This window comes from Schistocerca serialis, unplaced genomic scaffold (assembly GCF_023864345.2).
Source record: "Schistocerca serialis cubense isolate TAMUIC-IGC-003099 unplaced genomic scaffold, iqSchSeri2.2 HiC_scaffold_1260, whole genome shotgun sequence".
Taxonomy (NCBI): Eukaryota; Metazoa; Arthropoda; class Insecta; order Orthoptera; family Acrididae; genus Schistocerca; species Schistocerca serialis.
The window spans coordinates 1,435,299-1,460,286 of NW_026047470.1; the positions used below are offsets into that span (position 1 = coordinate 1,435,299).

Genomic DNA, 24,988 nt, shown 5'->3' on the forward strand with positions numbered 1-24,988 from the left:
TGACAATGTTCTTTTAGCTAAGAGATTTTAAATTGTAATTCGACTTATAACTCATTGGTTAGTAATGACATCATGCCGTCAGAAGTGGGCGTAGCCTCCATTATATATAGTAAAACGTGCACTGGTTTCTCCAGTAGTGATTCTCCAACAGAATGAGGTTCCTATTCAATGGTAATTCATCATTTTATAGCTTTATAACTTCATGTATTTTCTTTAATCTATGTAGCCCTCTAATTAAAGCTTTGTATACAACTTGTAGGTCTGAAGATGATCACAGAAATGGTCGAAGCCGGTCACTTTGATAATTAAATCGTGATCAAGACTGTTTTTAATAGTAAACACAGCTGGTGTGATATTCCGTATTTTGTTCGCTAAGCGCGAGTCAAAGAACACAGCATCGACCTGGGCGCCTGATTTATTGCTTTCTGGATCTCGTGGACGAACAGAGCGTGCTCCGTTTCACACGATCGTTGTTTTCGGGCCCCATGTTGATTTCTACAGAGGAGTTTGTCATATACAGCCTAAGGGAATACCGTAGCCTCCAGCGGAGTGGCAAGGTCTCTAAACCACAGCCTCGTGCAGCACACTAATCGCCGACGGACAGGTGCGCCACGGCACCGAATTGTCTGGGAAGAGAGGAGCGCCCCGCTGCCTCGCGACGCGCTCTTATTTCGGGCCGTGAACTTGCCTTACTCCGGTTGCGTCAGTCGTCGCTCGTCGCGCGGACCTTTCAATGAAGGCGCCAATTGCGGCTCAATTTAGCTGAGCTATGGCCTGTGTGCGGCGGCGGGCGGCGACTGCGCAGCGACTACGCCCTATCTCGACGTGAGCCTGCCGTTGTTCGCCAGAGGTTCGAGAGAGCGATGCTCTCAATACACGCAGAGCTGCTGACTATCCCAGAAGTCGTCTACCAGACTGTTTGCTAATACTGTTGTCCAGAGGGGAAAAAATAGTTCAAATGGCTCTAAGCACTATGGGACTCAACATCTGAGGTCATCAGTCCCATAGACTTAGAACACTACTACTACCCATTATAGCTGCTACACCAAGAAGAAATGCAGATGATAAACGGGTATTCATTGGACAAATATATAATACTAGAACTGACATGTGATTACATTTTCAAGAAATATGGGTGCATAGATCCTGAGAAATCAGTACCCAGAACAACCACCTCTGGCCGTAATAATGGGCTTGATACGCCTGGGCATTGAGTCAAACGGAGCTTGGATGGCGTGTAGAGGTACAGCTGCCCATGCAGCTTCTACACGATACCACAGTTCATCAAGAGTAGTGACTGGCGTATTGTGACGAGCCAGTTGCTCGGCCACTACTGACCAGACGTTTTCAGTTGGTGAGAGATCTGGAAAATGTGAGGCCAGGGCAGCAGTCGAACATTTTCTGTATCCAGAAAGGCCCGTACAGGACCGGCAACAAGCGGTCGTGCATTATCCTGCTGAAATGTAGGGTTTCGCAGGGATCGACTGAAGGGTAGAGCCACGGGTCGTAACACATCTGAAATGTAACGTCCACTGTTCAAAGTGCCGTCAATGCGAACAAGAGATGAACGAGATGTGTCACCAACGGCACCCCACACCATCACGCCAGGTGATACGAATACACGCTTCCAATGTGCGTTCACCGCGATGTCGCCAAACACGGATGCGTCCACCATGATGCTGTAAATAGAACGTGGATTCATCAGAAAAATTTTTTTGCCATTCGTGCACCCAGGTTCGTCGTTGAGTACACCATCACAGACGCTCCTGTCTGTGATGCAGCGTCAAGAATAACCACAGCCATGGTCTCCGAGCTGATAGTCCATCCTGCTGCAAACGTCGTCGAACTATTCGTGCAGATGGTTGTTGTGTTGCAAACGTCCCCATCTGTTGTCTCAGGGATCGAGATGTGGCTGCACGATCCGTAACAGCCATGCGGATAAGATGCCTGTCATCTCGACTGTTAGTGATATGAGGCCGTTGGGATCCAGCACGGCGTTCCGTATTACCCTCCTGAACCCACCCATTCCATATTCTGCTAACAGTCATTGGATCTCGACCAACGTGAGCAACAATGTTGTGATACATAGACCGCAATCGCGATAGGCTACAATCCGATCTTTATCGAAGTCGGAAACGTGATGGTACGCATTTCTCCTCCTTACACGAGGCATCACAACACCGTTTCACCAGGCAACGCCCGTCAACTGCTGTTTGTGTATGAGAAATCTGTTGGAAACTTTCCTCATATCAGCGTGTTGTAGGTGTCGCCACCGGCACCAACCTTGTGTGAATGCTCTGAAAAGCTAACCATTTGCATATCACAGCATCTTCTTCCTGTCGTTTAAATTTCGCGTCTGTAGCACGTCATCTTCGTGGTGTAGCAATTTTAATGGCCAGTAGTGTACTTAAACCTAACTACCCTAAGGACATCACACATCCATGCCCGAGGCAGGAATCGAACCCGCGACCGTAGCAGCAGCGCGGTTCCGGACTGAAGCGCCTAGAACCACTCGGCCACAGCGGCCGGCTCTAGAGGAAAATATCGACGTTGGTCGTGTATGGATATGCACAAGAATTTGGTCAGAATTTCCATTAGGTGTAATGAGTGAAGGCTCTCTTTAAATGTGAAGAAATGCAAGATAATACGAGGGCTTTTCGAAAAGTAAGGAACGACAGATCGCGCAATAGAAACCACAGTGAAAATCAAAACTGTTTTATTTGCGATAGTTAGCTACAACTTCCAGCTACTTATCTCCACAGTCGACGATTCGACTTAGACGTTTGTCGTAGCATTGTACCAACTTTCCAATTCCTTCTTTATAGAAGGCAGCCGCCAGTGCTTTCCGCCAGTTCGCTACGCTGGCCTACAGCTCATTGTCTGTACCAAAATGTCTACATAGCCAGCGGTTCATGTGAGGAGAGACGAAACTCAGAGGGAGACAATTACGGGCTGTATTGTTGGTAATCAAACATTTCCAATTAAAAACGATGCAGAATCATCATCATTACCCCTGCAGAATGAGGCAGAATTTTCTTGAAGAAAAAACGCACGAGAGTTATGTAATGTTGACTTCATAGATTCAGGCGAAATTTCTCACCAGGATTTCGTACTTGGCGGGAGACACTATTGTTCTAGGTATCTTTATGTGCTGCCTGTGTGCTCAGAACTAGAAAGAACGACGTAACGCGATCGACGGGAATACTAGAGACACTGCCAAACACATCGGATTTTCACTGTGGTTTCCATTTCGCGACTGACCGTTCCTTACTTTCCGATTAACTCTCGTACTTATAGCAAAAATAAAGGGTCTGATTAAATCCTCCCGTGCAAACTCTGCTCTCTCTTTCTCTCTCTTTCTCTATCTATCTATCTCTTACTAAATAAAAATTTATCGCTATGTACGTGGGAGTCACTGTAATATTTTGGTATTCTGAGGAAAAATTGATGATTGAAGTGTCGTGAAACGATTTCACCGGAACGAAAAACGCCTCTCTATTAAAGATTGCCACCCCAACTTGCTTATTACAGTAGTAACACTCTGTCGCCTGTTTAGCGATAATGCGAAACGAGGTACCCTTATTTAAACTCTTTCGATGTTCTCTGTCAGCCCTGTCCCGTAGGGATACTATGCCACGAAGAAATATTCCAGAAAAGTATGAACAACCGTAGTGTATAGGTAGATTTTTACATCTTCTGTCTGCCAACAAAACAAAGTTTTTGTTTTCTCTTCCGCACATTATTTTCTTTGTGATGGTTCCAATTAAAGTTGTTCTTATTATTTACTTCAATCTAAAATCTTTAAATTTGTGAGATTTATTTCGTGGCGGAGAATTAATGGAATTTTTTAGTACTTGTGTGACGCACCTCACACTTTGTACTAACTTTCGTCATTTGCCATTTTTCACAATACGCAGATACCTTGTCTAAATCATTTTTGACAGCATCACCAGAAAACAGTCAACATTGGCTGTTTAGAATCTCTCCTAAACCGTTTATGAAGATTGAAAACAGCAGAGGTCCCAGGGAAATCCCATATATCATTTCTGCTTCGCTACATAACTTCCCATCAATTACTTTCTGCCAGAAAATCACGAATCCAGTCGTACAACTGAAACTATACTCCATAGACAAGCAATTTGATTAGTAGCCACTTGTAAAGACGGATGCGAAAAGCCTTCTGGAAATCTAGAAAGATAAAATCAACATGAGATCCCCTGTTGACAGCATTCGTCTGAAAAAAAAAAAAAAAAAATCATTTGCGTTTCACAAGAACGGTATTTTCTGAATCCATGCTGGTTGTGTGCTAATAGATCGTTTTCTTCGACGCATTTCAAAAGGTTGGAGCAAAGTAATTGTATATGTTTTGAAGTAGTCAGGGGTAATATTTAGAAGTGGGACAAACGCTTAACGTTAGTAGAAAAGAAGGCGAATGGAATACTTAGTTTGGTTGGATCTATTTCTAGGAAGCGCAGTGCGAGCGTAATGAATTTTAACAAAAAAAATTGGTTCAAATGGCTCTGAGCACTATGGGACTTAACATCTATGGTCATCAGTCCCCTATAACTTAGAACTACTTAAACCTAACTAACCTAAGGACATCACACAACACCCAGTGAATTTTAACAAAGATGGTCGGTAACGTAAGCGGAAATCTCCCTACGAAAGGTGTCTTTTGCGAAACACTTTTCGATGGACATAGAAAAACGATATTCGGCAAATAATGTGCGACAGTTCTGCTGCTACTATCGTATACTCGTATTGCACGCTGAGATCATGTGAATAAGATAAGAGAGATTAGGCTCCCTACAGTTACATTCATTCACACTGTTGATTACTTCTGTACCTACTGTTAAATGTGCCTCTCTTAAGATGGCAATGATTTTAATACAATATTATTTTATTGCGCATCCCACCCTACACGGCGTTAACAACTTCATTTTTTCGTATTACTACGTCGCCAGCAACCTTAATAACAGCAGATCCCATGCCTCTCTGTCGCAGGCACAGGCTCTGTTATAAGCGAGCTTCTCCGTTGACTCATTGAGACAGAACAAACCTCTGACGTTGCTTGCCGCTGCTTGGCTTGTCTTACGTCACTCAGCGGAGACTATTGTTGTCCCATCGCCTGACCTCCTACATCAACATCTACATCTACGCTTAGCAAGCCACGTTAAGTTTGTGGTGGAGGGTACCCACTGTCATATTTCTCCTTACCCGTTCCCTTCGCAAATTACTCTGATTTTTTCATCGTGGTAATTTCGCTAGATGTATGTGAGAAGAAGTAACATGTTGCTGGGTTCTTACTGGGCCTTAAGCCCTCGAAATTTTAACAGTTAACCTCTGTGTGATGTACTACGTCCCTTATTGCAGCATCTGTCTTTGGGTTTTGATGAGCATTACCGTAATGCTCTCCTGCCGTGAAGAGACGTGCCGCTCTTCTTTGGATCATTTTTTATCGCCTTTACTAATCCATATCGGTAAGGGTTCCAGACTGACGACCAATAGCCAAGAATCAATTGAAAGACTGTTCTGTAAGTCTCTTCTGTCGAAGATGAATTAAATTTCCTCAAGATTCTCCCAATGACTCTCAGTTTGGCATATACTCTTGCTGCAGCTGGTTTTAATTGGTCATTCCATCCTAGGCTGCAGTGGATGGCACCTCCTATATATTTTACAGTTGTTATTGTTTACTATGACTTATCGCCAATAGTGTAATACTACAGTAATGGAACTCGTCTCCAATATATGCACAGTATGCCGGCACGGTAGCTCAGCGTGTTCCGTCCGAGAACTGGCTGGGCTCTGGAATAAAAAACTGAGAGAAAGGATCAATAACGAACTTCAACGGATGTCATGTGACGTCCGCTACGACCAAATACAACGAACAATGACGAGCAAAATGAAAACAAAACAAAAAAAGGATTAGAGCGCCTGCCTAGAAAGCAGGAAATCCCGGATTCGAATCCTGGTCGAGCAAACGTTTTCAACTCTCCCTGCTGATTTATCAACGTCCCGTACGCAGCTGATGCTTGTAATTCATTGACATTTCATTCTTCAGGGCTGTCACCATCCTCCATGGTGTCTTCTTTTGGACATGTCCGAAGAAACGGACACCATACACATATAGTCACGGAGATCGCAAGCCAAGGATCATTTCTGTGCGGGTGCACACATTCGCTCGAAATCATGCCGGAGTAGGCCTTGCCACGAGCATTGAGATTAATGGGCGGGGAGCACTTCTTTCGTGGTGTGTGGAGTGAGTTGAGAATCCGAGTATGCTAGGGGGCGTGCTTGGGGTAAGCCTGCGCAGCGGCGCTAATTCCTTTTTCCTCGGTGGCTTAGGCGTTAGAACGCCAGCCGAGTGAGCAGGAGATCCCGGGTTCGAATCCTGATCGGGCACACATTTTCAACTCTCCTCGTTGATTCTATCAGTGATGTTTGTAATTCATTGACATTCCATATGTAATATTCATTTGCGTTTACAGTATTGTATCACGCTCCTGGTGCTTTCCCGAGGTTACTTTGCTTTCTTCGACTTCGTCCCGCTAAAAACAACGTGTTAGTATCTGCCTGACACCCTGACTCGAACCCAGTCACAAATCTGGGCCGATTCTCGGTGAGCCCGAATCTTGTCCATTAAGCAACAGCGTTGTATGTCATGTCAGTCATCTGCCTTCCATTAATTTTCCTGCCTTCTTTTCGCAGGCTTTTACCGCTTTACACTCATAAGAACATCAGACTGTCCTGTTCACAGTATGTACGGAATTCATGAGCAGTATTGCTTTGTGTTCTGTACATAGAGGAAGCATAGAAAACCTCCAATGCAAACTTACCAATAAGTAGCGTCGCTTGTTCCAAATGTTCCGCAAATCTCATTTCAGCCATTTGCTTTGTATACGAGCAGTGCCTTTACTGTGATATCGTATTATGTCCACCCCAGCGGGGAAAACACTCGCAGTGACGCCCATAAACACATTCACTGTGTGACGCAATCTATCCGACATTCATGGTGATACCTTCTCTGCCTTTTATTTGATGATGCATATTTGAAATAAACACTCAATCCTCGCAAATCTACATATCATTGACGACAGACCGCCACGTCTGCGTAAACTAAATTGAAGGCACGAGTGCAAATTAAGAAATTTTATACTCAGAATGTGCACGACATTTTCTTACAGTCCAGCGTCTGTGAATCCATAACTTCTAGTTCAATCGATGTGAAAATTTTATATGCAGGTTCCTTCATTATTGTTTATCTACCGAATAAGATCCTTAGCTCCATTCCCGGTTTCCTTTACTCATATGGATCAGTCACATTCTTTTTCCTTTTAATTCTTTACATTCTTACGTTCTGTGATACTGTACTACAGGGGTTGGACCGTACTATGGAAACACGTTGAGAAATGCATGCTTAAAAATAAACTCAGTTGCAAGTCAAGCCTGCAAGTGGTGCCGTCGTATTTGGCCATGAACGGCGTCTGTACAACACTCTGAATGCGTTGCATGTGTCACTCCTGTTCGAAACAGTGTGTAAGTAGGCTGTTTAGGTTTTTATGTTGGTAACGCCACGTAGCGCTCTATATGAAAATCACTGACTGTGCTGTGTGAGGTCTGTGGCTGGTCTGCATTTTTGCAGTATTGCTATTGTAGTGTTGGGCAGTTAGATGTTAACAGCGCGTAGCGTTGCGCAGTTGGAGGTGAGCCGCCAGCAGTGGTAGATGTGGGGAGAAAGATGGCGGAATTTTGAGAGCGGACGATCTGGACGTGTGTCCATCAGAAAGAGTAAATTTGTAATATTGGATATCATGGACTGATATACATATATTATGATTTTTGGAACACTATTAAGGTAAATACATTGCTTGTTCTCTATCAAAATCTTTCATTTGCTAACTATACCTATCAGTAGTTAGTGCCTTCAGCAGTTAGAATCTTTTATTTAGCTGGCGGTAGTGGCGCTCGCTGTATTGCAGTAGTTCGAGTAACGAAGATTTTTGTGAGGTAAGTGATTTGTGAAACGTATAGGTTAATGTTAGTCAGGGCCTTTCTTTTGTAAGGATTATTGAAAGTCAGATTGCGTTGCGCTAAAAATATTGTGTATCAGTTTAGCGTTGATCAGAATAGGTAAAGAGCGAAATGTCTAAGTACGTTCAGTTCTGCTCATCTGTTTGAAAATTAAATAATGTAAGAGGTTTATCAGCACAGTAATTCACTAATTTTTCTAAGGGGACGTTACAAGTATTCTGTGTACTTGTGAGTGCATTATGTCGGAGCTATGTGAATTCGAACGTGGGCAAATGTTTGGTGCTCTTAACGTGGGTGGTTCTGTAACCAAGGTAGTCGAAGTGTTTGATGTTTGAAGAGACACCATGTCGAAGATTTATACCGCATACAGAGAAAGCGGGAAACATCATCCGCTAAGTCAGGACTGGGACAAAAAGTGTGTGTGGAGTGGTAGTGACAGACGGTCATTGAGTAGAATATGACGAAAAATAAAAGGACGACAACTGCAAAGGTCACTGCAGATCTGAACGTCTCGATCGCCAGGGCCAAAACAACTCGGAGGATGCACATAATCGGCGGATTCTACACAGAGTACGCGAAAGAACTTGCCCCCCTTCTAACAGCCGTGTACCGCAATCCTCTAGAGGAACGGAAGGTTCCACATGATTGGAAAAGGGCACAGGTAGTTCCGGTTTTCAAGAAGGGTCCTCGAGCAGATGCGCAAAACTCTAGGCCTATATCTCTGACATCGATCTGTTGTAGAATTTTATAACATGTTTTTTGCTCGCGTAGCATGTCATTCCTGGAAACCCAGAATCTACTCTGTAGGAATCAACATGGATTCCGGAAACAGTGATCGTGTGAGACCCAACTCGCTTTATTTGTTCATGAGACCAGAAAATATTAGATACAGGCTCCCAGGTAGATGCCATTTTCCTTGACTTCCGGAAGGCGTTCGATACAGTTCCGCGCTGTCGTCAGATAAACAAAGTAAGAGCCTACGGAATATCAGACCAGCTGTGTGGCTGGATTGAAGAGTTTTTAGCAAACAGAACACAGCATATTGTTCTCAAGAGAGAGACGTCTACAGACGTTAAAGTAATCTCTGGTGTGCCGCAGGGGAGTGTTATGGGACCATTGCTTTTCACAATATATATAAATGACCTAGTAGATAGTGTTGGAAGTTCCATGCGGCTTTTCCCAGATGATGCTGTAGTATACAGAGAAGTTGCAGCATTAGAAAATTGCAGCGAAATGCAGGAAGATCTGCAGCGGATAGGCACTTGGTGCAGGGAGTGGCAACTGACCCTTAACAAAGGCAGATGTAATTTATTACGAATACATAGAAAGAAGGATTCTTTATTGTGTGACTGTATGATAGCGGAACAAACACTGGTAGCAGTTACTTCTGTAAAATATCTGGGAGTATGCGTACGGAACGATTTGAAGTGGAATGATCATATAAAATTAATTGTTGGTAAGGCGGGTGTCAGGTTGAGATTCATTGGGAGAATCCTTAGAAAATGTAGTCCATCAACAAAGGAGGTGGCTTACAAAACACTCGTTCGACCTATACTTGAGTATTGCTCATCAGTGTGGGATGCGTACCAGGTCGGGTTGACAGAGGAGATAGAGAAGATCCAAAGAAGAGTGGCACGTTTCGTCACAGGGTTATTTGGTTAGCGTGATAGCGTTACGGAGATGTTTAGCGAACTCAAGTGGCAGATTCTGCAAGAGAGGCGCTCTGCATCACGGTGTAGCTTACTGTACAGGTTTCGAGAGGTTGCGTTTCTGGATGAGGTATCGAATATATTGCTTCACCCTACTTAAACCTCACGAGGAGATCTCGAATTTAAAATTAGACAGATTCGAGTGCGCACGGAGGCCTTCCGGCAGTCGTTCTTCCCGTGAACAACATGCGACTGGAACTGGAAAGGGAGGTAATGACAGTGGCACGTAAAGTGCCCTCCGCCACACACCGTTGGGTGGCTTGCTGAGTATAAATGTAGATGTAGATGTAGAATTGCAGAGTGAGCTGGAATTCCAAACCCACACATGAGTGATACAAATGCCCGAAACAGGACAACGTGGCGCCGAAGCTCTGAAACCTGACTGTGGAGCAGCGGAAGAAACTCATTGGGTAGGATGAGTTTTGTTGCACAGTTTCCAACATCTGGCTGTTTGCGTCTGGTGTACGTTATCCCAAGCCAACGATACAGACTGTTTGCTGCCGAGAGTGAAGGGTGACAGGGATTTGGTGGTGATGATTTGGGCCCTACGGTTACTCTGCAAGGTCGCATTACTGACAAAGGATGTGTGACCAGCTTGGCCGATCAGGTGCGTCCCGTGTTACATTGTTTGTTTCCCAGTGGTGGTGCTGTGTCCCAAGATGACAGGACCTCTTTTCACACGGCTCTTATCGTTCGGGCTGGTTTTGCGGGCACGAGGATGAACTGTCGAATCTCCCCTGGCTACTAAAGTCACCAGATCTCAATATTATTGAACCTTTGTGGTCTGCTTTGGAGATAAGGGTGCATGATCGCTACCGACCTGTGTCGTCATTACCTGAACTTGCCACTATTTTGCAGAAGGAATCGTGTAATATTCCCTTTCAAACCATACAGGACCTGTATTTATTCATTGACCGGAAGCTATTTTGAACGGTTATTATACATCCTATTAGACATGGCAGTGGGTTGTGTTTTTGGTATTTCATATTTTTGTCCACCTCTGTACTTTTCCATATGGTTTACGTTCTTGTCTTTTCATCGTTACTGATTTTATTTCTCATTTATGCTACAGAACCTTTCGTGGGCCCTTTTCATAATTCTTCCGTTCCTAAATCCACACTGTTGTGTAGTTTTTCTGCTTCTTCCATGTTGTGTACATAGTTCCACGAAGTCAGCGCGTACATGACTTTCCCACTAGAGCGCGCCCCACTAAGCACAACAGCGCAGGCGCAGCGCTCGTCCGTCTCCGCACTACGAGATGGCACTGTCTTAGAGACGGACCAAATTCTGCTTCCGCCGAACCACGTAATAATATGTAACGCTGCCAATGAAATTGCTGCTAATGTAGAACCTTTTCTCCTTGCGGGTCACACTCGCGCAGTGATACCTGAACGCTCGAGGTGTTATAACGAGTGTACAGACCTCCGATGTCAGTCTGCATTAGTCTCTAGTCAAGTTTCAGTCTGCGCCTAATAAGATTTCATATTCCTGTACATAGCCATGAAGAGAAATGTATAGAGACTTTGTCAAGTATCAGAGATATGTGAGAATAAGATTAACGTACCAAGACCAAAGGAACTTCAGATTGTCAATTGTAAATAGCATCCAGAATCAAGTTAAGTAAGGTTTATGATTATTATTATTTTAATAAATGTGTGTGAAAATTAATCAAGTTCTGTTTAAAGTTGGTCACAGTCAATCTGCTACTCTAAGCGTGCAAGTGGCATTTCTATCGTCTGACCTAACGGCAGAAGATAAACACGCCACAATAAGACAACGAGACATATTGCTGACACTCGCCTACTTTGCTGGAGCGACAAGTCAAATAATCTGATGGTGTGTGTACCGAAGGTATTACAGTACGCACACCACATTCCATCTGTTGTTAAATCTAGTGAGCTGTTACGGTCTCATTCCATCTCCTCATTGATCCTCTTGCATCTCTTCTACCTCTGGTTGCTGTTTGAGGATTTTTCGGGGTATCTGGCTGGTCTTCATCCGTAATACATGGTCTTTCCAACATGTCCTGCACTGCGTTGATAATGGGTTTTACTTTGACATCGTTAAGGATGTAATCAGATCTTTTCCTGTCCCACAGTGTGTAGCGAGCTGTTCTCCTCGGTGCTCAGTAGTTTCAGTTTGTCCTCTGTGGAGCTCCGCTGGCATACCAGACAATTGGTTTGCCCACGGTTTTTTATCGTTTGAGACTGGTACGCCACTAAACAAGAGTTGATCTCGAAATGCTAGTTGTTGGTCATGTGGCTTCATCATGTGGCTTCATGAAGTTTGTGACTGGTTTACATGACGTTTTCGTGAATGTATTATTGTTGTCAACATCAAGTACCGTGGGTAAATGGAGCAAACTTGTTTCAAAACAAGCCACACAACGCATATGTCGGCAATTGCATAGTTGTGCAAATATTTTCATCGCAATACAAAGATTAATAAAGGTAATAAATCAAATGAAATGCAATTATTCTGTTATGAGCAACCTGTTACAAAGGGTCCCTTATACCAAAATACCCGGGAAATAACTTGGACAGCCTCAAAAATTTTGTCGGTGGGGTTTGGGTTGGCCCTGTATAAAGCGAATATCCTGTCTATCCCGGCAGGTAGAAGTTTTAACTCCTGAAGTCGAAGTCGGTATTTGAAGTGGCTTGAAAACCGAGAACATTTTAGTCAGCTGATTTTTCTGATGTATAATTTAGAACTACGCTACTGTCTACATTACATATATACTCCGCTAGCCACCAAGCGCTGTGTGGCGGAGGGCACTGTTCTTCGCGCCGAAGTCATATTCCCCTCCCACCCCCCCTCCCACCCCCCCTCTGTTCCACTCGCGGGACAGCTGGTGTGGCCGAGCGGTTCTGGGCCTTTCAGTCTGGAACCGCGCGACCGCCACGGTCGCAGGTACGAATCCTGCCTCGGGCGTGGATGTGTGTGATTTCCTTAGTTTAATTACGTTTAGGTAGTTCTAAGTTCTAGGGGACTGACGACCTCAGATGTTAACTCCCACAGTGCATCGATAGCAACGACGCCACGGAATAGTTTCTCAAGGTGGCACTACGAGAGACACTGACGACAGCGTCCTCTAGCCGGTGCTGTCGAGGTCTACGAGCTCCGCGACTGCTTCACCCCATTTGATCAGGTGCAGCCAGCCAGGACACTTCGCTTCAGCATCGCACCTACGTACAAAGTTATGTAATCGTTTCTCGCCTTGTTTTTGCATTAATCAACCACGTTTCGCCCCTACTCTTCAATCTGTACATCGAGGAAGCAATGATGGAAATAAAAGAAAGGTTCAGGAGTGGAATTAAAATACAAGGTGAAAGGATATCAATGATACGATTCGCTGATGACATTACTATCCTGAGTGAAAGTGAAGAAGAATTAAATGATCTGCTGAACGGAATGAACAGTCTAATGAGTACACAGTATGGTTTGAGCGTAAATCGGAGAAAGACGAAGGTAATGAGAAGTAGTAGAAATGAGAACAGCAAGAAACTTAACATCAGGATTGATGGTCACGAAGTCAATGAAGTTAAGGAATTCTACTACCTAGGCAGTAAAATAACCAATGACGGACGGAGCAAGGAGGACATCAAAAGCAGACTCGCTGTGGCAAAAAAGGCATTTCTGGCCAAGAGAAGTCTACTAATATCAAATACCGGCCTTAATTTGAGGAAGAAATTTCTGAGGATGTACGTCTGGAGTACAGCACTGTATGGTAGTGAAACATGGACTGTGGGAAAACCGGAACAGAAGAGAATCGAAGCATTTGAGATGTGGTGCTATAGACGAATGTTGAAAAGTAGGTGGACTGAGAAGGTAAGGAATGAGGAGGTTCTACGCAGAATCGGAGAGGAAAGGAATATGTGGAAAACACTGATAACGAGAAGGGATAGGACATCTGCTAAAACATGAGGGAATGACTCCCATGGTACTAGAGGAAGCTGTAGAGGGCAAAAACTGTAGAGGAAGACAGAGATTGGAATACGTCAAGCAAATAATTGAGGACGTAGGTTGCAAGTGCTACTCTGAGATGAAGAGGTTAGCACAGAAAGGAATTCGTGGCGGGTCGCATCAAACCAGTCAGTAGACCGATGACAAAAAAAAAAAAAAAAAAAAAAAAAAACACGTTCTTGCAGTACCGACTTGTATTACCTTTTCCCGTTCCTATCCACGCGCCGCCTCCCAGGCGGGATACAAAATTAAATCTCATAGTGCTCAGAGCCATTTTTTTTTTCCACTCGAGGATCGCGCGAGGGAAAAACGACTGTCTGAACATCTCAGTACGAGCTCTAATTTCCCTTATCTTTGAATGGTGATCACTGTGCGATTTGAAAGTTGGTGGTAATATATGCTCTACATCCTCGGCGAAGATCGGATTTTGGAATTTAGTGAGCAGCCCCTTCCGTTTAGCGCATCGTCTATCTGCAAGTGTGTCCCACTTCAAACTTTCTATGAGATTTGTAACGCTCTCACGATGGCTAAATGGACCAGTCACGAATCTTGCCGTTCGTCTTTGGACCTCCTCAATCTCTCGACTCGGACCCAACTGGTAAGGGTCCCATACAGACGAACAATACTCTAAGATTTGACGAACTAAAGTATTGCAAGCGATCTCCTTTGTTGTAGGACTGCATCACTTCAGGATTCTACCAATAAACCGCAATCTAGAGTTCACCTTACCCCCTACTTGTGTAATCTGATCATTCCATTTCAGATCATTTCGAATAGTCACACCCAGATACTTGACGGATGTTACCGCTTAAAAAGACTGGGCATTTACTTTGTATTCACATATTAATGGGGATTTTGGTTTTTGTTACACTTACTAATATTGAGAGATAACTGCCAGTAATTACACCACACATTTATTTTCTGCAAATCCTCATTGATTTGTACACAATTTTCGTGTGATGCTACTTTCCTGTAGACTACAGCATCATCGGCAAACAGTCTAATGCCGCTGTCAATACCATTAACCACATCGTTTATCTGAATCGTAAAAAGCAGCGGACCTATTACGCTGCCTTGGGGCACACTTGATGTTAAGCTTGTTTCTGCTGAAGTCTCCCTTTTCAGGACGACATACTGCTCTCTGCCTGTTAGAAAACTTTCGATCCAACCGTATATGCCATCGGACAGACCGTAAGCGCGGACTTTTTGGAGCAAGTGACAGAGCGGAACTGAGTCGAATGCCTTTCGAAAGTCGAGGAACATGGCATCAATGTGGGAGCCGGTATCTAGAGCCTGTTGTGTATCATGCACAAAGAGGGCCAGCTGTGTCTCGCATGACCGCTGTTTCCTAAAACCGTGCTGGTTTCTGCAGATGAGCTTCTCACAGACTAGAAAGGTCATTATGTGTGAACACAAAATATGTTCCACGATTCTACAACAAATCGATGTCAGTGAAATTGGTCGGTAATTATATGCATCCGATTTTCTACCCTTTTTATAGATTGCTATGACCTGGGCCTTCTTCCAGTCCCGTGGAACTTTCTGCTGTTCCAATGATCTCTGATAGGTGATGGACAAAAATCGTACACTAAACACATAGTCAACATAGAATCTTACGGGGATGCCGTCTGGCATAGATGCCTTCCTGGCCTCTAAGAATCTTAACTGTTTTACAATCCCAGATACACTAAACACTATGTTAGCCATCTTTGCGTTTGTTTGATAACTGAAACGGGGAATGGTGATGCAGTCCTCTACCGTAAACAAGTTTTTGAAAACTGGGTTTAGAATTTCGGCCTTCTGTTTATCATCATCCATTACATTACCCGTAGTGTCAGCAACAGAAGGTATTGAATTATTTGTAGCGTTCATAGATTTTACGTACGACCGAAATTTTTTGGGGTTATTTTTAGAATCTGCAGATAAAATATTGTTTTCAAATTCGTTAAAAGAGTCTCTCATCGACCTTTTGACAGCTGTTTTCATGTCGCATAATTTCTGTTTGTCAGCGGGGCAGTGAACACTTTTAAAACGACTGTGCAAAATTCTCTGCTTTTGAAACGTCCCCTTAGAAAAATTCATGAATTATGTTATTTGATTTTCAAACAGCTGAGCAAAACTCAACGTACTCAAACATTTCTCTCTTTACTTATTCTGATCAACACTAAACTGACACACAATATTTTCAGCGCAACGCAACCTGACTTTCAATAATACCTACAAAAGAATGGCCCTGACTAACAATAACCTATACCTTTCATGAATCACTTACCTCACAAAAATCTTCGTTAGTCGAACTACTGCAATACAGCGAGCGCCAATACTGCCAGCTAAATAAAACATTCTAACTACTGAAGGCACTAACTATTGATAGGCACAGTTCCCAAATGAAAGATTTTGATAGAGAACAAACAATTTAAAATCGAATCGAAATGTCAAAAAGTCTGTAATGATGTAAAAACACAAATTTTTTCGCGTCATGAAAATGCATTAAATAATCACGAAGCAGCCATAAAGGAACTGCTAACTATTGCTCATGAAAATCACGACACCTTGCAAGCCAAAATTGACTCAGTTGCATCTACAGATTCGGCTATGCAACTTGCAAAAACTCAGGAAAACTTAAAGGACGCAGTTGATACGGTTTCAACACAAATGGACACTCTGAAACTTGGTTCAGAAAAACACACTGAAGAAATCAATTCATTATCGGAGAAAGTAGCCGAACTTTCGGATCAGTTCACTAACTTATCTACTAAGATAGATGATGATCTGAATAACACAAGACCCGTAGCCTTCACTGACACAGAAGAGTTTGTCCAAATTAAGAAATCTAAACAAAATCAAAATCAAATTAATACGCAACACAGATAAATCCAGGAAGTACAAGATCAGTTAGCACTAGTAATACAAGAATTACATATTTCAGAGGAGACTCGCGCTCCAACACGGGAAGAGGGACTTAGAAATACTAAAAAGCCACAAAATAATAACACAGGGCATTTCGGAAATTATGAAAGAAATTGGCAAGGTGTACCGAATTTGGAGATGGAACTGCCGACACGACGTGACCATTACCGATTTGCGACTCGCCGACACGATAACTTTGACTTTAAGCTGTTCATTACTACACGTAAACTCAAAACATTTAAGAATTCTGGCCACGACATTCATCCACTGGCGTGGCTTCATGAATTCTCTCATTTTTTTCCTCCCAACTGGTCATTAGAGCACAGATAAGAATTTATGTGTGGCTATTTAGAGAATGAACCAGCTGTAAGATGCGATCGGTCATTCACGATTGTCACAGTGAAGGAGAATTTTATCATGCCTTCCTCTCAGCATATTGGTCTCAAGCTACACAAGTCCGAGTAAAACATAGCACCATAATGATGAAACATTTCGAACAATCTGAATTTTCCAGTCTTGTGAAATATTTTGAAGACATGTTTCACAAGAATCAGTACATGTCAAACTCATACAGCCCCTCAGAACTCATCAACATTTGCTGAATCAAATTGCCTGAACATTTACGACATGTAGTCTTGGCAGGACGTTGCAAAGACGACAATGAAGGTTTTCAGAGACTGTTACAAGAATTGGAAATTGACGCTGACAACCGCGGGACGCGAAAACAGGAACGCAACAATTAAAGAGAGATGGCAGAATTTTGAGAGTGGACCTTCTGGACGTGTGTCCATCAGAAAGAGTAAATTTGTAATACTAGATATCATACACTAATATGTACATGATGACTTTTGAATATTATGAAGATAAATACATTGTTTGTTCTCTATCAAAACCTTTCATTGGCTAACTATGCCTATCAGTAGTTAGTGCCTTCAGTAGTTAGAATCTTTTATTTAGCTGGCAGTATTGGCGCTCGCTTTATTGCAGTAGTTCGAGTAACGAAGATTTTTGTGAGGTAAGTGATTCATGAAAGGTATAGGTTATTGTTAGTCAGGCCCATTCTTTTGTAGGTATTATTGAAAGTCAGATTGCGTTGCGCTAAAAATATTGTGTGTCAGTGTAGTGATGATCAGAATAAGTAAAGATGGAAATGTCTGAGTACGTTGAGTTTTGCTCAGGTGTTTGAAAATCAAATACTATAAGGAGTTCACCAGCACAGTAATTCATGAATTTTTCTAAGGGGACGTTTCACTTTCTCAGCAACTTCCTAATATGTTTGTTGAACCAAGGTGGATCCTTTCCCTCCCTTATATTTTTGCTAGACAGATATTTCTCTAGTACACGGTGGACAATAGCTTTAAATTCCGACCAAAGATGCTCAACATCTTTGTGTCCCGCGGTGAATGCTTGGAGTTGACTGTGAAGACATTCATTAATGACACTTTTATTTGCTTCCCCAAACAAGAAAACTCTACGCTGTTTCGTTGATTCTTTTGCATCTTCCACTGACATACTGCAATAAGTGCCTTACATAATTTTCTGTAGGAGACCAAGACTGAAATTATTATTATTCTCGAATCAGAAACATACAAATTTACAGTAGCCATACACATCAATAAATATGTATATATATATATATATATATATATATATATATATATATATATATACACAAATTGTATTTATATTACATGTGTCCAGTACTTTGCAACCTCCAAGGCGCGTGGAGTGGCTTGCAGGAGATCAATCTTCGTGCAGGATGTAGGGCACAAAAGGCACAGGAGCAGGTGGCTTGTGGTTTGTTCTTGCCCACAATCACAGGACGTATCTTCTGTTATGAAGCCCCATGTCTTCAGGTTATCTCTGGATCGTCCAACTCCTGATCGTAATCTGTTTAAAGATTTCCACACCAGCCAGCTCTCGTTGTGTCCAGGTGGTAGTTCAAATTGTTCAAATGGCTCTGAGCACTACGGGACTTAACATCTATGGTCATCAGTCCCCTAGATCTTAGAACTACTTAAACCTAACTAACCTAAGGACATCACACACATCCATGCCCAAGGCAGGATTCGAACCTGCGACCGTAGCAGTCGCGCGGCTCCGGACTGAGCGCCTAGAACCGCTAGACCACCGCGGCCGGCCCAGGTGGTAGTTCTTCATGTTCTGGCGTCTGCAGGTGAGGCGTCGACTTCTTCCATAACTCCAGCCTTGCGTTCTCTGGTGAAATGGCGAGCTTTCAGTCTCTCTTTGTTGGCAGCCACTGTTCTGCGTATCCATGGTGGCTCTATTCCAGCCAGGCAGCAGAGCTTATCAGTTGGGGTAGGTCTCAAGCAACCTGTGATCAACCTGCAGGTTCCGTTGAGAGCAATGTCTCCTTGTCTGGCATGAGATGACCTGTACCAGACTGGAGAAGCATATTCAGCAGTAGAAAAGCACAGTGCCATTGCAGAACAGCGAATATTTTGTGGATGTGATCCCCACTGTGTCCCCACTAGTTTGCGAATTAGGTTGTTTCGAGCGGAGATTTTCATTTTGGTGTTCTTGTAGTGACTTTGAATCTCAGAGTTCTATCGAGAGTGACTCCCAAGTATTTAGGTGCGTAATGATGCTGGATTTGGATGCCTGACCATGCAATATGTAGCTCACGATTAGCTTCCCTGTTCCTTAAATGAAAGGCATACACTTGTGTCTTCTAAGGGTTTGGTCTGAGTTGGTTCCGATTGTAATAGCTTGACAGTGTTCTAAGTGCTGTTGTCAGGTTTCTTTCCACTCTTTCAAAGCATGAGCTCTGCGCAGCAAGGGCTAGGTCATCTGCATATAAGAATCTCCTTGTGCCTGTGATCAATGGCTGGTCGTTGGTATATATGTTCCCTGATGTAGACCATTTTTCTGCGCTCTCCAGCGACACCACCTTGGTCCTTTTCAGGACCACAGTTGACCATCATATCGATGAATATAGAAGACTGAAATGAACTTCTACGAAGCGTAAGTGGCTTATGCACAGAGTACAGAGTGAAGGAAGGAGGACTGCATATGATAAGCACATGATGGAATACGCTGGTACATACTGGTTGTGGTCATATTAATAGTGTTAGCGGCATATGAGGTGATAAGCTTAGGGACTGGGGATGGTCAGAAGTGCAGGCGCACCCTTGAGAAAGGCAGAGGTACTCACTGACGGTAACCACAATGGAAGTGCTGGCTGCGGAGCAGGTTGGTACATACTGGTTGTGGTCATATTGGTAGTGGTAGTGGCATATGAGGTGATAAGCTTAGGGACTGGGGATGGTGAGAAGTGCAGGCACACCCTTGAGAAAGGCAGAGGTACTCACTGACAGTAACCACAGTGGATGTGCTGGCCGCGGAGCAGGTTGGTACATACTGGTTGTGGTGACATTGGTAGTGTTAGCGGCATATGAGGTGATAAGCTTAGGGACTGGGGAGAGTGAGAAGTGCAGGCGCACCCTTGAGAAAGGCAGAGGTACTCACTGACAGTAACCACAGTGGAAGTGCTAGCCGCGGAGCAGGTTGGTACATACTGGTTGTGGTCACATTGGTAGTGTTAGCGGCATATGAGGTGATAAGCTTAGGGACTGGGGATGGTCAGAAGTGCAGGCGCACCCTTGAGAAAGGCAGAGGTACTCACTGACGGTAACCACAGTGGAAGTGCTGGCTGCGGAGCAGGTTGGTACATACTGGTTGTGGTCACATTGGTAGTGTTAGCGGCATATGAGGTGATAAGCTTAGGGACTGGGGACAGTGAGAAGTGCAGGCGCACCCTTGAGAAAGGCAGAGGTACTCACTGACGGCAACCACAGTGGAAGTGCTGGCTGCGGAGCAGGTTGGTGCATACTGGTTGTGGTCACATTGGTAGTGTTAGCGGCATATGAGGTGATAAACTTAGGGACTGGGGACAGTGAGAAGTGCAGGCACACCCTTGAGAAAGGCAGAGGTACTCACTGACAGTAACCACAGTGGAAGTGCTGGCTGCGGAGCAGGTGCCGGGCACGACCGCTCGGCACTCGTAGCGGCCCGCGTCCTGGAGCGTCACCTTGCTGATCAGCACCACCGACCTCCACCTGCAACACAAGCTCTCCTCGCTCACCACAACTTATCGTGTACACTAGCCGATCAAAAATATCCGCACACCGCTATGTAATGTGGAATGAACCACTAGTTGTCACGAGGGGCGAAGCCGCTTTGGCGGGGAGTGTCGTGTCGTCAGGAGAGAAGCTGTAACAGCAGAATGGGTCAGTCGAGAGACCTGAATGACTGTCAACATGGACTATAGTTCAATTCCTTTATCTTGGCGGTTCGCGCATGCCCGCCCAGACGCGGGAGATTGCTGCGTTGCCAGTTGTACCCGCCAAGAGAAGCAGTGCCATAGTATAGTTCGCAAACTTACATTTAGGGGAGAGCGCGCAGTTTATGAAGTAAAGCCACCACGGCCGCATTAACCCTTTCGCTGCTACAGAGACGTGCTCCCCGCATTCCGCGATGTGCGCGATTTTGTCATCATTGCACTGCTCGCCTGTGTAGACACATGGTGTTTCGACTGCTTTGACACAATTTATCATTCGATTTCACAAATACTATTTGGCCCAAAAATTTGATTTATACACATCTTCTTGACTGATACCTTCTCCCCATAAATGACTTAATTTTGTTTCGAAGTTCAATGCAGTTATTGTGCAGCATTAGATGTAGTAAACCATTGCACGAAATTTTGAAGAGTTTGCAGAAGTAAAAGTCCATAGCGTATAGTTGCCATTAGAAATTTCAAAAAAATTACTTTCAAACGAATAAAATTCATGAAGTGAGACACTTCGATATTGTTTTTAAATAAAGAGAATATTAAGCCCCGTAGAAGATTTGAACTGAGAACCTTTCACTTCATGGCCATGCACTTTAACCATTACTCTAACGCAGCTCACATTCAATAATTCTCCTGGAGGACTTAAAAATATCATGCAAAATACCAACAAACACTGCTGATATGACTATGACTTACTCACGTTCCATCGAAGTACAATAGGAAATAAACAATTACCGCTGTTCTTTATTGCGAAAAAGTGGTTAGTGCGAATGATACAAACACCTTTCCTTGCTATCACCTGAATTAGGAGGCTTATTGCTTGTTTGGTTTAATTAATTAATAGAATATGAAGCAGTTGGTATAAAGAATGCTTTTTCCAAACTTTCTATAAAAGAAAATCTGCTATCAAGACACTGCTTTTGTTCAGTTACTTTATTTATGACTGAACGTTTCTAAAACTGAAGACACTCGTCCGTGGTCTGCACTGCAGTCGAGCTCTGGCAACGTCATTCTCTGTTCATTCACTATCTGTGTTTTGTGACGTCAGATGCGCAGAACGAACCTGAACTTGGCCGCTGTCATAAATGACGCGCACTTTAGTTACTATGTGTAACCTAAGTAACAAATACGCCTGGGACGTTTCAGCCCTTTTAAAGCTGCCCAAGTTGGCTGCTGAAGTCTATTCACCGAGAGCTGAGACGAAACATAAACAGTGTCACGTGAGCGACTACGCTCGTTTCCAGAGAAAGCATTCGGTGTTCACGTGATACTTTGGGGTGTGGAAAATCCTTGGTGCACGCTTTGCAGCTGGCGGCGTTCGGCTGGCTACCGAGCTGTCACAGCGGACCATGAGAAACCTGGACAACAATGTACAAAATAAATTTAACAATAATGTTAAAATAATGTTAAACTGAGTTCATTCTGTCGAAGCAGATTTATTTTCGTTCAGGTTGTTAACAAAACGCTCCATTCAAACACAATTAATTGTTAACTTTAATAACAATACCAGTAATAATAATGATAAAGGAAGAAACAATGTTCACTCTGCCGAACTTGAACTGTTTTCATTGAAGTTTATAACAAACCGCTCCTCTCTCTCCTCTATAATGCAGTCTAATTTCCACGACATGGAGGACGCACTTGTTCCAACCCTCTGCAGTCACTGTTCTTACTACTTCTTCTAGCAGTACTTTAACTTTCGGCGTTTTGTATGTTTTGTTTTTCGCTGCAACATAGCCTTTGATTCTGACCCACACTAACTCGGTGGCGTTTAATTCACAGTGCTACGGAGGAATTCTGAGAACAGTTTTCCCTGCATTCTTCGCCATTTCATTTATTGTGTATTCGTTGTGCGCTGTTCTGTGATTTTTAACTATATCTAAAAGTTCTTTCTTCAACAGACCGTCTTCGAAATCGATGTTTTTAGATTTTAGCCATTCTGATATTTCGTGCTTATTGGAATTCCCATTGGGAACTTTTTCTTTTCTCCAAGAATGGTATGGCGCGTTATCAAGAACAATAACTGCATTTTCCTGAAGCCGAGGAAGTACATCTTGGAATGACTTCTCGAAGGTTTCGGCGCACATCTCCTCTCGATAATCTCCACTTTTCTTGGATTCGAAAGTCCACAAACATCCTTCAACGAGCCGGCCGGGGTGGCCGAGCGGTTCTAGGCACTACAGTCCGTAACCGCACGACCGCTACGGTCGCAGGTTCGAATCCTGCCTCGGGCATGGATGTGTGTGATGTCCTTAGGTTAGTTAGGTTTAAGTAGTTCTAAGTTCTAGGGGACTGATGACCGAAGAAGTTTAAGTCCCATAGTGCTCAGAACCATTTGAACCATCCTTCGACGAACCCTGCTTTGCTGCCAATGTTTGCGATAATCAGACGTTTCCCTTTACCTGATGGGCCCTTGCTTCCGGTGGATAATCCGGACAGAAAAGCTTGTTTTGAGAAATTTATAGTGTCATTTACCCAGGCGTAACTTCGGGTATGTCCTGCGTTCACCTACGTCTCGTCCAAATAGTAAATGGGTCTGCCTTCATCTTTCAATCGTGTAATGGTTCGAAGATAACGCCGCCTCCATAAAATGATGTGATCCCTGTCTATTAGCATGCTATCGCGCCCACACCGGACATATTTGAAATTCATTTCTCTCAATAACTTATAAAATGTAGTTCTCCGAAAATTGCCCAGATCTGCATCTTCGTTCACGACCGTAAGCACTTTGTCAATTGTTGGCAATTCGTTACGAAAAAAAAAATTCGTGTACTTTTCTTCGTATCGCATTCCTGTCGAAGTCATCAACACTTTCAGAAAGTTTCTGTCGTAATTTTCCTTTCTTGGGAGACTTCAAGGAGTGTGTGGCCTTGTACTCACTTATCACACGATACGCTGAAGAACGTCCAACACCTGTAGCTGCAGCTGTTTTCGAAACATGCGATGCTATTGGATGCGCACATAAACAGTGAATGCTCAGCGTGACTACAAACACATATACTTACTCTAATAATCAACAACTAGTCTTTCAAGCGTCTTAATAGATGAACTTAAGGTATCCTGAAATCGCCGCTGTACAACACCCACTAACGAGCTCACACCTGCATCTCAGACGGCCACACTGACTGAGCGCCGCGCCTGCGAACCGCACAATGCATCGCTCATAAAGGAGAAACGGTTGCACCCATCGAATTCGAACAAACTACATAATTAAATTCAAACCTTTCTGAAACTTTTCTCGCTTACACTCCCACAAAAAAATTTGAAGTGCAAAAGTTTGTCGCTTACTATATTTCGGATGATGATTTGGTAAAAGTTCTGCATTAGACGTGAGATTTTAATTTATTACTTCACTGTTACTGACCCTATTGGGCAGAAAATTTGCAGACGTCGTCAACATATAGTACTGAAGGCAATTATAAAATTATTTTGCTGTGCGACACACAGTTTAGGAGATATGGCGTGATAAATATAGAGTAGTGCGAAAAAACAACTTTTCATGAAAGCTTAAATATTTCTCTTTTTCAGTGACAATAAATTTTAATGTAACGTAAAAAAAGGTATCGGAAGGTAGTTCTCGGATCAATTTATCATGTTCAGGTGCCAAATTATAAAAAACAGGACTTTCATTTTTTAATTTCTGACGCTCCTGCCTTGTACACCTCTCGCCTTGTCGTGTTTACAGTACGTCTCTTGATTTGGTGAATGTAATATAGTATAGTAAAGTGACTGTGAAGCGAAAACGCGTAGGAACAACCACTAATAAACTGATACAACTCAAGCCCCATGTACTGACGGACAGGGTCCGCCGAGAATTGTGAAGGGTGGTAGTAAAACATCGCATGAAATCAGTCGAAGGAATCACTCCTGAGTTCGAAAGTGCTGCCAGCAGTCAAGCTAGCACAATGACTGTGCGTAGCGAGTTAAAAAGAGGGAGGTACAAGGGTCGAGCAGCTGCTTATGAGCCGCACATTTCTGTAATTAATTTCTGTAATTAATGCTGAGCGATTCTTGAGGGGGTGTAGAGAACGACACCACTGGGATCGGGTGCAAGAGTCTG

General features: G+C 43.4%; 1 protein-coding gene across 1 annotated transcript in view; it reads right to left on the reverse strand.

The window, feature by feature from the left end:
* The window catches only part of LOC126438124 (pro-neuregulin-2, membrane-bound isoform-like), a 185,604-nt gene that overhangs the window by 115,389 nt on the left and 45,227 nt on the right, over positions 1 to 24,988 (reverse strand). The window contains exon 3 of the mRNA XM_050090490.1: positions 20,574 to 20,692. Within this exon, the coding sequence (XP_049946447.1) occupies positions 20,574 to 20,692 (119 nt within the window). The remainder of the gene's footprint in view (positions 1 to 20,573; positions 20,693 to 24,988) is intronic.